Below are 13,426 nucleotides of genomic sequence, written 5' to 3'. Positions count from 1 at the left end.
TGGGAGTGGCAATATTGTGCTTCTTATCATGGACTTGTGCGGCCTCAGCTCAGAATGGTGTGGTCCTTGGTTTCTAGTACTTGACAAGCATCCCTAACAACATATCAAAGCTTTCAGCGTCTTTGAACAGATGCTTGATGTCCTATACGATTCCGATGAAGAAATGGCCGTGGCGTTTTAAGAAGTTGCTATCTTGTGTCCAGGTACCGTTGGGGGCCCAAATCCTGCACCTCTGATGTTGCACCCAGAGGATTGTGCCTGGCAGAACTACAGATTACCTACCGGCATTCTCCCACAGGCCTACCGACTGACTCTCGAAGCCATATTAGTTGAAGGCTACAACGCTTCAGGCTACCTGGAGATTGACATTTACAGTGCTGAGCCAACGCAGTGCATAGTGCTGCATGCCATGGGGATGACCATCGACTCTGCCACGGCCGTCTTTGCTGACGGCAGTCAGTACGAAGGTGGGCGCACCCATGTTGCTGCATTCACATACAGAGCAGTTCCGGCAAGCTCCATGACATATTTTCCTCCTTGAAGACTGAACTGAGAATTCCAGTGGATGACTGAGCAACTGTGTGTTGCTTCATGCAGGCACCCTTCTGCTAGACAACGCCATGCAGAGCAATGACCAGCTCGCAATCTATTTGGAGCAGCCAGTCAGCAGCAATGCTATTCTGTTATTTGACTTCGGCTATCCATTGGCCCCTGGGGACACTGGCTTCCACCTGACCAACTATACAGCCACGGATGGATCAGAGCTCATGTTTGGCGCCACCCAGATGCAGGCACGCCCCTCATGTGCAATCCACCATCTGCTGCTTCAACGGTATCTGTCTCAGCAGTGTGTGTAATCCTCTCGACCCTAAGGCCTCAGATGACCTCTCTGTGGGGCACCTTACTACCTAACATATATAGCAGGGATGCTTGAAGACAGTCCTGGCTCGGTCTACGGTACTTGTTTCGTGAGTCTGGTCTTGGCAGATGCCTTGCAGTAAGGTCACAAAGTAGAGCACAAAAGAAATCTAAATCGGTCGGTCTGCATGTGCAGCCTGTGTATGCGAGGCAAGCATTCCCCTGTTTCGACGAGCCCTGGATGAAGGCTACATTCCAGCTGACACTCCTGCTGGAAGAGGAGGAAGTGGCCCTCTTCAACACACAGCTGGCAAATGACACCAGAATTGACCCGGCCAGTGGGCTTCGCATCTGGGAGTTTGAGCCCACACCCGTAATGTCAACCTACATTGTGGCGTGGGCCATTGGTGAGTCTCTTTGTCTTACTCTGTATAGTATGCTTGCCCTCTGTTCCATCATAGCTGCTTGTCTGCTTCTTTTGCCCTGGCAGCCATTTCAGTCACATGGTGACGCATGCATTGAGGCTGTAGATGATACAATGCAGCACTGACAGGGGACTCTAGAGTGACTTAAATATAGTCACTGTGGAGTCACCTGGGACTGATGAGCAGAGGAATCTGATGAAAAGTGAATTGTGGGCTGCAGGCAACTTGACGAGTATTACACAGACAGTGCCAGGCTCGCTGCCAGGCCAGGAGAACCGCACAGTCAGTGTCTGGTCCTCCCCAGACATCATCCAGAACTACCAGTGGGCCCTACAGTCAGCGAGCGCCATTTTGCCCAATTATGAGGCCCTCTTTGACTACCCGTACTTCCTGCCCAAGCTGGACATTGTAGCAATCCCAGACTTTGCCTTCGTGGCCATGGAAAACTGGGGGTTGCTTTACTATGACATCCATCGAATCGATATCGCCCCCGGCACATCACCCTTGTCTTACAGGTCATTACCCCTTCCATATGTACCCTCTGCCAGTGTTTCAGAGGAGTCCTGCACTATTCTCATCACTCGTTTTCCAGTTCCTGGGCATCTAGGATCAGGGTACGTCCAGCAATAGGTGTTTGAGTCCTGCATTTACAACTGCCAGACAGAGAAGGCTGGAGAAGTTATGAAGAGGTTGCTGCAACGCACCTAGCCCTGAGGGCTGGAACAAGCGTGTGATAATACAACAAATTGACAACTGCATAGCTGCAGATCCCCTGAAGTTTTTACAAAGGTACCAATCAGCAATGTGGCCAATATGTGGAACAGACTCATGTTTTGGGAAATTTGTGTGCAGGTACTTTTTGGTGGCTGACACAATTGCGCATGAGATGTCGCATCTGTGGTGTGGGGATCTGGTCTCAATGTTTTGGTGGAACGATCTTTGGCTCAATGAGGCATCTGCGACCCTGTGAGCCCCTCTCCCAACTTTGCTTGCCTCACACCGACAGTATGTTTCAACTGCACCATTCACTGCAGTCCTCACAATCAACGCTGGAAGGTTGGGTTGAAAGTTTCAGATGTGATGAAATGATCAGGTGGGAGTTCTATGGTGCCAGCTTTGCTCAGCCGGAGTTTGATGGCTTCTCCAGCTTCTTCTATTCCACTGCCACCACCCTGCCTCTGGTTTCTGACATTGGCACAGCCACGCACCCTGTCATTGATCCATCAAGCTCAGGTATGGTATCTTTTGCCAGTCTCTCTTCACTCCCCCAATCGAAGCCAGGGCATCAGTATCATGAGACAACAGACCTCAGCCGTTGCAAGTGTATGCTTTGCATGCTATGCTTGAAATGCTTCTGTGGCGTGCTGTGTGCAGATGCAGAAAATGACACCGAGGTATCAGCGATCTTTGACAACGTGGAGTACAGAAAGGGCGGTTCAGTGCTGCGCATGCTTTGGAATTACATGACCAGCGATGATTACAAGAGCTCCAAGCTCCCGCCTGACTACCAGACTGCCCACTCACAAGATGTGCGCCTTTTCAACCCTTGCATGCACATTGGGCAGCATGTGTGTCATGCGCACCTCTAATGATGTCTTGGAGTGGTTGGGACTAAAAAGGGTCCAAAACACAGACGGAGACTGCACACTGATGTGTTATGCGCCACACCAACACTTGCATGCACATGGGCAGCATCTATTTTCATGTGCACCTATCTTGTTGTTGTGGAGTGGCAGGGTTTACAGAGGGTCCTAAATGCAGTTGGAGACTGCAATTTGATATTGTCTGTGCAGCACAGATCCTTGCATGCGCATGTGCATTTCATGTTCGCCTTGCTTCCTGTCATTGGAGTGGCAGGGATTCCAGAGTGGTTTGAATTTAAATGCAAAAGGAGTGGGTGTGCAGGAAGACAATGCCACTCTGGCAGCATTGGAGGGGGACCCCTTCATTGATGGCTACAGAGCATGGCTGCGTGAGAAGCAATTCTCATCTGGCACTGGCGCAGACTTTCTCAGCAGCTTCACCCACTCCTCAGGCATGGCATCAGATCCCCCTTTCCTAAACTAACTCTGCAGGCATGTCTTGCTGGACAGAGACATCCACTGATAACGTGCTTACAAGTATATTGGCTGTTTGTGCTGCTCAGGGAGCCCAGTAGACAAGTGGATGGAGACCTGGCTGTACAGGTACAAATCTAATTCACCCTTCTCACCAATTCCCAGAAAACATGCACACTTGACTTGCCTTGTCACCCTTGAGAAGGTGTCAAAAATGGATTCTCAGACTCAATCATCTGTTCTTCCAAAACAGGGACGGCTACCCAATCCTCAACGTCCAGTCATCTCCAAATGGCACAGTGTACGCCAGCCAGGTCAGCATCAATTATGATAAGCTTTCATGCCGCAAAGCGTACTGCCATGCTTCGCTGGGGAGCTTCATGCAGACACACTGTGCCAGTTACTGCAAGTTATTAAGGATGCATGAGATTTTTTTGCGCATGCCACAGGCTGCTTTTGGTCCAGATCAGCCTTGGACCTGTGGTGAGGGTGACTACAACAATACATGGTGAGTAATTATGCCCCAATCTTGAGTCAGCATTGTGGTCTGGTCAGCCTGCATTTCCGCCCTTCATTATGAAAAGAAATTGTCTAGTAAAAGTTCATGTTAGCTTTGGCTGAGTACAGGTGGGTGCCTATGAGCTACATTACGGCCCAGCACGACAAAAGACACTGGAAAATCATTGACAGCTGCACGCCAGGTTGGAGTTTCAGCATTCGTACTCCTGTGGAATGTGTAAATCAAGTGTTGCATATCAACAATTACTTGAGAGTGTCTTTCCACTCGTTCATGAAACAATGTTAGATGCCTGCCGGTATACAATTTTTTTCATATTATGAGCCTTCAATGTCTGAGCGGCGGGGGCCGGTACAAATACTGAGCACCGTGCCCACGGTTGATTGGGTCTTGCTTGGATCTGGCGAGTTCAACAAGGGGTAGGAATTTGGCAGCCTCTACATGCAGCTTGTCTGCAGACGCACCTTGCCTTCGGCAGGAAAAGCGTGTAATAATAAAACAATATCTGAGCTCAGAGGATTGGACTCGCAGTTGAGGTCACCACACTACAGGGCGAGGATGACTTCATTGCAGCAAATGTCAACCAGAGCGGGTACTACCGAGTGCAGGTGTCTGCCCTAACTGAACCCCTTCTGCTGCAGAGTCTCACCACAATCTGAGGTATTGTCGTCGCAAGTTCTTGAAGTGATACATTAGAACTCAACTTGCACTTGAAATATTGGGGTGTTGTGCAGTATTCTGATGATCTTTGGCGGGCAGCTGCGCGTGCTGCAGCCTTGCCCGACAGCAGGATTAGTCAGGCTGATCTGGCGGGCCTCCTGAGCGACTCATACACCCTGTTGCCCTTCCCCGGGGCGGTGAACATAACAGTCTGGTTGGACCTTCTCGGGTGACTATTTGCATGCCACTCTGTTTTTTTCTTCTGGCAGCCCGGATTTGCAACCCAGAATGATTGTTGCCTGAACTGTACTCAGGGATTGTGTTCGATAAATCTGTGGCTGCACAGAGCATTGGGATCCCGAGCAAGGCTGGAGTATCAGCCCTGGAGCATTGCAGACCAGCAGATCAATCAGGTACTAGTGTGAGAAACTTTTAAAGCTTAAGGAGTACAGAACATATAGCAGCATGCCACACATAAAGGGCAGAGTGTGAGCATGATTTGCATGCAGGTGCACCACGTGCTGAGAGAGCTGTGCGGCAATGCCTTTGATTCTTTTCTGGCAGACGAGGTGACTGGCGGCTTCTCAGAACTGCCCCTCAATGGGTCCACTCTGTCTGGGGTTAATGACAGAGCAGCAGGTAACCTTTCACAATTTGACTTGCCTTCTTGACACATCTGAATCCTCTGGTCCATTGTCCAGAGCCTGAGTTGCAAATGGCCTTCATCCTGTTGCAAGCGGGTCTTCTGTGCATGCAGTCGAGTCCGTGCTGGACATTGCCAGTATGGGCGGCAACGCTGGCCTGATCAGCAGTGCTACAATTCTGCTGAATGAGTCCTACTACGGGAGCGTCCTGCTTGACACTGACTATGATATGGGCGTGCTGAGCCTTGCGGTGTCTTCTGGCAAGGCCACCCCGTACAACATTGCTGCCAATCTGTACGAGCAGGTGATGTTTCTATATATGTCTGGTGCATATGTTCTGCCGACATGCCCAGTGAACAGACCATAAACTTCTCAGTACCAGCCAGTAACACTGCATTTGAACTGCAAAAACAGCCTTGAACTGCACATGTTAGGGAAGTTTGATGGGCACCACGTCTGCGCAGGCTACTGACACCGACCAAAAGCATGGGTACTTGGTTATTCTGGCCGGCACGCCCACAGCTAGCTTCACAGAAGATGCGATGGTTGTAGTGCTACAGCTGAATGTCACTTTGGCAGACATGCAGTGAGCTGCCCTACCTTCATGTATCACAACTGCCTCTCTGCACATCAATTGCTTTTGTACCTATCAATACTGCTGGTAAATCAGGTCCTGCTGAGCTGAGCAGACAGGGAACAACACCTGATCTGGTTGGTGTTTGCAGGGAGGTTTTCAACACATATGCAGGCGCTAGCCCTTTGGGTCGGGACATTGCATGGGACTATTTCACCAGGTGCAGCACCCTCACTTGCCTCCCAGTGCTAGCAGTCTCTGGTTATACTTAGTGACTTGTGAAGTCATCGAAGGGGCCCTGCGTGTGGAGTCTTGCATGTGTTTCTAGTAAAGTCCGTCACTTGCATTTCAAATACTTCCGTAAGAGAGTCATGCATGGCGGTGATTACATGCAGCAATCTTGATCATACTCAAGTATCTTTGTCTTGAGCTCTCTGACTTGCTGATGTCATGCAATTTCGCTGAACGGCACCCAGTGTGAATTCTGGTATGCTGCTAATTATCTCCATCGTTTGAATTTGAAAGCCATGCACTGATAGTAATGGGTGGTGGTATTTCCATGCAGCAACCTAAACACCATTCTGGAAAAGGGCGGGGGCGATATTGAGGCCAGCTTTGGGCCGCTCATTTCTGGCATCGGTTCGCAGTTCACAGACCCTGACGGAGCTCAGAAAGTGCGAGAGCTCTGGTCCAGCATACAGGTACGCCTTCATGAGTTTCTGGACATCCCTCAGTTGAGTGCATTTGCTCACTCTACCAGGACTAGCTGCAATGTCATGGCAACACTCATTCAGGATTAAAAGAAGGGAGAATGCAATATTTGATAGGCTGTAGAGTTGCTCAGATCTGAGAATTTGATTGTCTGAGCTCTTTCTTAAGCTAAGTTCCGTAGGAACCTTAGGGCATTGCGAGCGCCAAGGTAAGCCAGATTGCGTTTTGCTATTTTGTGCAGGCACTGATGCCGAGTGAGGACTCCTTGAATGCTGCTGTTGCTGCCATTAACACCACAATAAAATGGACAAATGAGCATGGTGTGGATGCATGCGCATGGCTGGAAGCGCGGCAGGGGGCACGACAGGTTGCTGCTGCCAGCTCAGTGCACCTGGACGCCTCACCTTCTACATTGGGTTGAGGAGATTGACTACACATTAGGCAATATTATTAAGCTTTAGCACCATCTCGTGCAGCGGTCTTCCACCGTTGATCAGGGACTTGTTTACATCCGTGGCACAAGTGCTTACAATCCACGCAGTTTCTATTAGAGACTTTCTGATCTGTAGCTACAGCATCTTCTTCCTACCGACTGCATTGTCAAAATGTCCTATATCTAACTCGCTTTGCTGCCCTTCATGCCTTTCTGGCACGGAAAGAATGTTTGGTCGAAAAAATTGCGTTTGTTACTTTGCTATGTTTCCTAGCTACACGTCAGTGCTTTTTGAACAGATAGTGACTGACGAACCACTCCTCGCCGCCGTTGTAATTGAACAGCTCCGAGCAGGCCAGATAGAACAGACGCCAGTACACCCACCACCGCAGTCCCTGATCGTCTCCATATGTTTTCTGCATGGCAACACAAATACCCATCACGGAGTGTACCGATGCCTTCTAAATTCCACAAAACTATGTCATCTTTCCTCATGCTTGCATGTGCATGCAACACCAACATCCCCAGCGTCTCAAAACAGCTCTACCCCACGCAGATATTCGTCCAATCTGAAAGCCCTTGTAATTCCAGGTCACCATGGATGTTGCGCCGGCATGCAAATGGCATGAAGCATGAAAGCAACAGTACCAAAGGCGCACCTTCATGATGGGTAGGATCTGAGCGCGCTGCCTGTCTTGGCGTCTGAGCCAGTCCTCCAGTGTGCGCGAGTAATGCGTTCCGTTTACGGCCCACTGCTGCTGCAGCGCCAGGTCATCCTGGAAGTGGTGGAGCAGATCTGCGCTCGGCATCGTCCCCCCGGTGAAGAAGTACTTGGCCATCCAGTCATCCTCCCCCTTCACCTGCACAGTTTGAACAACGCTCCACACAATGCCCATGATTCCTCTCTTAAAGACCCCTTGCTACTTACATTGTGCGCAATGTGAAGGGAGCATTATGTTCATTGCACCCAAAGAACACTTACAAAGGCACTTGTGAAGTTGGGCATGAAATGGCAGAGATGACGAATGATAAATTTCTTAGTTGCGAACGCTCACCTCAAAGTGGTAAGCTAAGGTCTTGTGGGTGAAGATGTGCACAAACAGGTGACCCCCCGGTTTGAGCCATTTAGATATGTTTTTGAGCAGAGCCTGCAAATGCGCAGGTCTCCACTTCATGCTTTGGTTGCTTTCACCAGCATTGTGTAAGCTCAGATAAAGGGTGAATGCAGCCCAGGCAAAAAGAGGCTCAAGGGCACCTGGTAGTTTTTCATGTGCTCGAACATCTCAATGGACACCACCCTGTCAAACTTCTGCTTGGTGTCAAACTCGACAACATCTGCTGTGATGACCGTCTGCACCAAACACAAAACTCAGGCAACGAAAGCTTCCATGCCATAGCGGACTGGTGCAGCATTCGAACGTGTGTGCAGATATTGACCCAGCTCATAATTCTGCACAGTTCTGATTCAGTCCCAGCTCTCAGCGTCAGCATGATTCAATCATCTAGAGGTGGAAAGAAGGCGGCATGCTCACCAAATTGCTCAGGCCGCGCTCTTTGGCGCGTTCATCTATGAGGGCTTTCTGCGTGCTGGAATTGGACACAGCAGTAATGGTGCTGTTGGGAAATTTTCCCGCCATGTAGAGGCACATGGAGCCCCAGCCACAGCCCAGCTCCAGTATGGTCTGCCCGTCCGCAAGCTGTGCCCGCTCGCAGCACAGGCCTGAACTCCAAATGCACTTCATTCTTGCAATTTCGATTACAAAACCGTACTTCAGTGCATTTAAGAAATGGCTGGATATGTTTTGAGCGCCTGAACATTCGGCGTCGTCATGAGAATTGCCTGATGGTGCAGGGGAAGGGCAGCACCTAGCATTGCCTCCTCTGCTTCGTCCAGTGTTGAGCTGGACGAGGGGTACAGACAGCTGCTGTATTTCAGGTGCTTGCCAAGCACCAGCAAAAAATACTCTGACGGCACCTGCATTAATCGCGACAGCCATCTTGGCACTGACATTAGGCTGTAATTTGTCCCTAGTCAAGGAGATGCATGCATAGGGAGCAGTGGATCCCCTTGCCACTTGCCTCGTAATGTTGTTCATTCGCTATGCTGGTCTGCACAGCAATGGGAAGGCTTTTGAGCTCATCCACGAATGCCTGCTTCCTCCTCTCCTGCTCTTCCACCCCTCCCTCTCTCGCCTGCGAATGCCCAGACCAACACACGTTCACATATTCTCTTGCTTTGACAACTCTTTTCACAGGCCTGAGGCGCTTGCATAGATTGTCAAGGATCGGTCCTCACATTTTGCACGCGCTGGCTGAGCAGGTAACGGATGCCTCTTCTGATGAGGAAGTCTGGCACTAGGTCCCGCTCCACTGCTTGCATGAAGAGCCTAAAAACTCCATCGTATGCCGATCGAAATACGCTACTATCCGACATGACTGCCAGTATGTTATAGAATCAACAGGCTAGAAAGCTTGGGTCGTTGCGCAGCGATGATCTGCTTGATCCACTCAGGGTCTCCGTGCTTTTGCGCCCTGGGAGGTCTTGTAAGTGATCACCTCAACAATGTCTCAATTTTCAGCGGTTTAATAGTATCGATGCTTCGTTTGGGCAAACATTTTATGAAATGCTTTCAAAGACCAACCATAAACCCTTGCCCCAAACCCTGTCTGAGGGTCGGGGACAGAATTGGAACTTTTGTCGATGCTGTGCCAGCTTCCCCACGAGCCGTTCTAGAATGTCCCTTCTCCTTCTTGGACCATTAAACTTTGCAGGGGTCTATACATCGTCCGTCAAGGTTGCCCGAAGCCTCAATACTCAGGTGCGTCTATGGTTGCTGCAGCGTGCAGTCGGTGAGGTCAATGCACCTTCACACCAGCCCATTTTCACCGAATTTGTGACTACAAATGGAGTAAGAAGGCCAATTTCGGTGGGAATGGATTTTCAAAAGACATTGTATGGAGCTAGTCTGTCTTCTACGATCAACATTATCTTGACGGCCTTGCAATCGATCGCTCTATTCGAATCGCAAGAGCCACTGTCGCCGATGCTTGTCTAAGATCATGCATCCTACCACTTGAAACCACTTCCAAAACTCGACGTGCGTATTTGGGGTGTCCCAGAAAACCCTGGGCTTGCCGACCATCACTCGATCTGGTCGTGGCTGTGACAGCTGGCGTGGGCTCTCGACAAAAGTTTTGATTGAGAGATGTTAAATTTGCAAATTTGCAGCTAGTATAGATACGACTTTACAAGCTCAGCAAGTATGCTTTACCTGCAGGGATCGCAGCAATGAAGGGAGTGATCGCGTTTGCTGCTTTGACTTTGCTGTTGGCAGCTATTCCTGCACACACTTTGACACCAACTCCAATTGATGCGCAGCCATATGGCCCGGTAAGATCTTCCAAGCCGTCAAACAAAGATTTCTAGCTTCAAAATGCAATGCTGACTGGAGAGCTCTGCAGGCCAGGTTTTGTCTCCCAAGTCTTTGTGCATGATGTTGTCTCCATAAAGTAGAAGTCTGCTGATTGCCTGCAATATGTACATGCAGGTGGCTGCCAGCGGTGTCCCGGCAGCTGCCGCCACCTGCAAGGCTGCCCTGGACGCTGCAGCAAAGGCCCTCACAGCTTCCAATGGAGACTTCACCACAGTAGCCCAGCCCGCCGGGGCCACAGCTGACAACAACGAGTGCGCCTTCTATCCTTCACTCATCATGCATGACCGGAAATTGACCGCAGGAAATGCCGGGAGACACAGGCTCGCAACAATGCAAATTACAGTGGCTCGAACGGCTTATGCATGCATGAACTCACAGCTGCCATAGAGATGCATGCAAGCGGCGAGCTACACTTAAGGCTTGCAGCCCAGGCAGCATCTGTAGAGTGCAGGCTCTGAGCCCTTATGTTGCATGCCCTTCAACACACTATGGCAGGCATCTGAAACACAGTGCACCAGTGGCTTCTCAGCTATTGGTTCAAGGAGGGCATTCAGATTTGTGCTGAGACAATGTGGGCATGCGCAGGTACCTGTACTGCTACACCGTGCCGGACGCTGGTTTGGATGTGGGCAGTCAGACCCTCACAGTCTTCCCTGTACCTGATCTGCAGGGCAAGAGGCTGACTCAGGTGAAATTCCCTTTTAAAAGTCCACCTCATAAAATGACTCATCCATACAAGATTGACACAGTGCAGGAAGTGTCTTCAAGAGACCACCATCATAAAGAGCCAGCTGCATACACACTTTGCTTTCCATTAAATCCTTGCCAGAATGAGGTGTCTGCAATCAGTCTTACCTAGGAGGCTGCTTCTCTTGATGTCTGCCTATTAACTCAGATCGCTGAGCGCTCACTTGTGGATGTTGCCATGCATGCCCTCTATATTTGCAACCATCCCTGACAAAGGCTGTCGGAACATTCCGTTCTCTTCTATTGAGAGCTGGTACTGAGCGTAATTGTGTGCTTGCTGCAGTTGCTGGACAGCACTGCCTACCCTCAGGTGCCTTCCTTCATGTCAATCGTGCTGGCCATTGCCCAGATGCTGACTGAGAATGGCCAGTATGCCGTCACCTACTACAACTGGGACCTAGCAAAAGCCACTACCAAGGTACTTATCCCTGCTTCCTATAAAAATCCCCAGTCTCTTCCTTCTCCAGACTAATGCTGTGCTGCCCCTTTGACTCTGCGGAAGGCCATTCGCTGTTTTCTCATTACCATGAGGCACTCCTCAAGTTCTCAACGAGGTCTGAGAAAGGTACCTTGAGCAGTCCCTTGTCAGGCTGTCAGTTTAGATGTCTTACTTAATTTACCTAGTCCTCGGGACCAAGAAACGAATGTCCTCAATGATATCAATTCTCCATGATGCAGCAACTGACAAAATGGTGCTGCTGCTGCAGACTCCGACAACCATCAAGTACGACCTGATTGAGAAGATTGTGGTTGGTGCCAACAACTATGCATGCGGCTGCGGCTACAAAGTCGCCACCGTGGGCTCTTACGGAATCTGAAGCTCCCTGTCTCCCGGCTCCTGCTGTAGCCCTGTGCACCTGCCATGCGCATGCATGCGCGTACGCACATGAAGCATGCGCACGAGCTGCGCATGCGCAGTGCACAGCTCGTGCTGCGTTGAAGCAGAGAGGAGCGAGTTTCTGCAATAAGAAGAAGCGCACACAAATGAAACGCGACAACAGATGCGATGCAATATGTTGCCTCGTGAAGTGAAGTACCTCTGTCCGTCAGCAAAATTCTGAAGTCATCAGCACTGCTCAAGCTGGTCTGGTCAGCTTGCTGGTCTTTGGCTTTGGTTGCAAAGCTGTTTTGAATGTTTTTGAGTGTCGTGCTGTGATTACAGAAGCACTTGAACCACAGAGGCAAGCCGTGCAGAGGCTGCCAGAATTTTGGGATGTCCATCACTGACTAGATGGAAATTTGAAGGGGTGTTATCACATTCCCACTGCAGGTCGAAGAATTGCAATTATTTAGCAAATGTCTGTCGCATATATTTGAGGAGTTATCCTTACTGTCTGTTGAGTCTCATATGTCGAGTGTGTCAGATTATTTAGTAGATATGCAGCTGCAAATGGAAGCATGCTTTGAGTTCTTGCTGATTCATGTTGGGTGAGTAAATTGATATCTTTGAGACACTCGTCACGATCACGACAAGAAAAGTATTTTGTATTTTGATGCTATGGGCAGATTGGATCTATTTTATGTACTCCATTCACTTTGAGAAGAATTCTGACCCTGGCCTTTAAAAAGGTCATGCTGCAACACTGGTGAGAATCCATGGCGGCCTTAAAAAGCCTGCCATCTCATTTTGCATGTGCAATATTAATTGTTTTACACAGCCGATGCCTCTGTGGCAATTGATTATTACATTACACACCAAATTCTTCTGCTTGAGCAAGCTTGCTTATTCATGTACCTAAGTGAATGCTTCTGGTACAATTTGCTAGGAAAACATATTTCAACCATTGAGAAGAATGAGCGTGAGCAAATGTGGACATTTACTCTTCAACAACTTGTCTTGCACGTGCTGCCCTCCAAACCACACTCAGCTGAACCCGGGGCGTCACAGCACGCACCTACGCCTTTCTAATTTGCTGCTGTCAAGCACCTTTTCACACCATTCAACCCATCGCGACACACACCCCTCTTAAAAAAAGGACTGCACTTTGCGAGCCACACAAGCCACAGATCCTTTGCTGCGATTATAACACAGAGTTTGCTATGGGGCCGAGCATGTCAACATTCTGGGCCCTCAGCGGCGCTGAGTCAGCGTGTGGTGGGCCGTGGAATAACGTGCATGTTGAGTCGTTCCTTGGGCTGTATCGTCACGAAATACACCTCGTTGTCGCGCACGCCTTGCGGCCCTCCCATCTGCACAGCAAGCCAGCCCATTGTCACATCCTTCCAAGTAACAGAGCATGGACTTCTGTAACGGTCACTGTGGACTGCTGACTGGACTACACAATTACCAGTGCTTTGTGTGGTGACTACGGTAAGCAGTGCAGGAGTACCCTGACTGTGGAGCCCAACCCCGTGTTACCCTGGGA

At 49.7% G+C, this 13,426-nt stretch overlaps 3 protein-coding genes across 3 annotated transcripts; 2 read left to right on the top strand and 1 right to left on the bottom strand.

Moving 5' to 3' along the window:
- Positions 1-235: 235 nt before the first annotated feature.
- COCSUDRAFT_44006 (hypothetical protein) lies at positions 236-6,535 on the top strand (the record flags this gene model as incomplete). Its single annotated transcript, XM_005645085.1, has 18 exons — positions 236-467; positions 598-662; positions 1,055-1,265; positions 1,504-1,798; positions 2,136-2,249; positions 2,377-2,516; positions 2,658-2,812; positions 3,189-3,255; positions 3,430-3,469; positions 3,594-3,654; positions 4,373-4,465; positions 4,592-4,746; positions 4,864-4,930; positions 5,027-5,156; positions 5,275-5,465; positions 5,626-5,747; positions 5,887-5,955; positions 6,301-6,535. The coding sequence occupies 18 exons, from the start codon at positions 236-238 to the stop codon at positions 6,533-6,535; spliced, it is 2,442 nt and encodes an 813-aa protein (XP_005645142.1).
- Positions 6,536-6,959: 424 nt separating this feature from the next.
- On the bottom strand, positions 6,960-9,283 carry COCSUDRAFT_25335 (methyltransferase type 11). The gene is made up of 8 exons (XM_005645084.1): positions 9,176-9,283; positions 8,955-9,072; positions 8,746-8,844; positions 8,412-8,599; positions 8,135-8,230; positions 7,935-8,027; positions 7,539-7,739; positions 6,960-7,295 (listed from the first exon to the last, which is right to left on the bottom strand). Exons 1-8 carry the CDS (start codon positions 9,257-9,259, stop codon positions 7,161-7,163), a joined length of 1,014 nt encoding a protein of 337 aa, XP_005645141.1. The 5' UTR covers positions 9,260-9,283; the 3' UTR covers positions 6,960-7,160.
- A 381-nt stretch (positions 9,284-9,664) lies between these two features.
- On the top strand, positions 9,665-12,551 carry COCSUDRAFT_54365 (hypothetical protein). Its single transcript, XM_005645083.1, has 6 exons — positions 9,665-9,698; positions 10,158-10,270; positions 10,428-10,564; positions 10,899-11,001; positions 11,344-11,478; positions 11,768-12,551. Exons 2-6 carry the CDS (start codon positions 10,169-10,171, stop codon positions 11,876-11,878), a joined length of 588 nt encoding a protein of 195 aa, XP_005645140.1. The 5' UTR covers positions 9,665-9,698; positions 10,158-10,168; the 3' UTR covers positions 11,879-12,551.
- Positions 12,552-13,426: the final 875 nt, after the last annotated feature.

This window comes from Coccomyxa subellipsoidea, assembly GCF_000258705.1.
Source record: "Coccomyxa subellipsoidea C-169, whole genome shotgun sequence".
Classification (NCBI taxonomy): Eukaryota; Viridiplantae; Chlorophyta; class Trebouxiophyceae; family Coccomyxaceae; genus Coccomyxa; species Coccomyxa subellipsoidea.
Note: the sequence above shows the minus strand (reverse complement) of the source record. Positions and strands in the feature narration are given on the sequence as shown.

Coding starts and splice junctions, on each gene's coding strand:
- COCSUDRAFT_54365 (XM_005645083.1), top strand. CDS start 10,169: ATGAAGGGAGTGATCGCGTTTGCTGCTTTGACTTTGCTGTTGGCAGCT. Junction 11,002..11,343: donor AGGGCAAGAGGCTGACTCAG/GTGAAATTCCCT, acceptor TGCTTGCTGCAG/TTGCTGGACAGCACTGCCTA. Junction 11,479..11,767: donor TAGCAAAAGCCACTACCAAG/GTACTTATCCCT, acceptor CTGCTGCTGCAG/ACTCCGACAACCATCAAGTA.
- COCSUDRAFT_25335 (XM_005645084.1), bottom strand. CDS start 9,259: ATGCAAGCAGTGGAGCGGGACCTAGTGCCAGACTTCCTCATCAGAAGA. Junction 9,073..9,175: donor TCAGCCAGCGCGTGCAAAAT/GTGAGGACCGAT, acceptor GGGCATTCGCAG/GCGAGAGAGGGAGGGGTGGA. Junction 8,600..8,745: donor AGCAGAGGAGGCAATGCTAG/GTGCTGCCCTTC, acceptor TTTGGAGTTCAG/GCCTGTGCTGCGAGCGGGCA.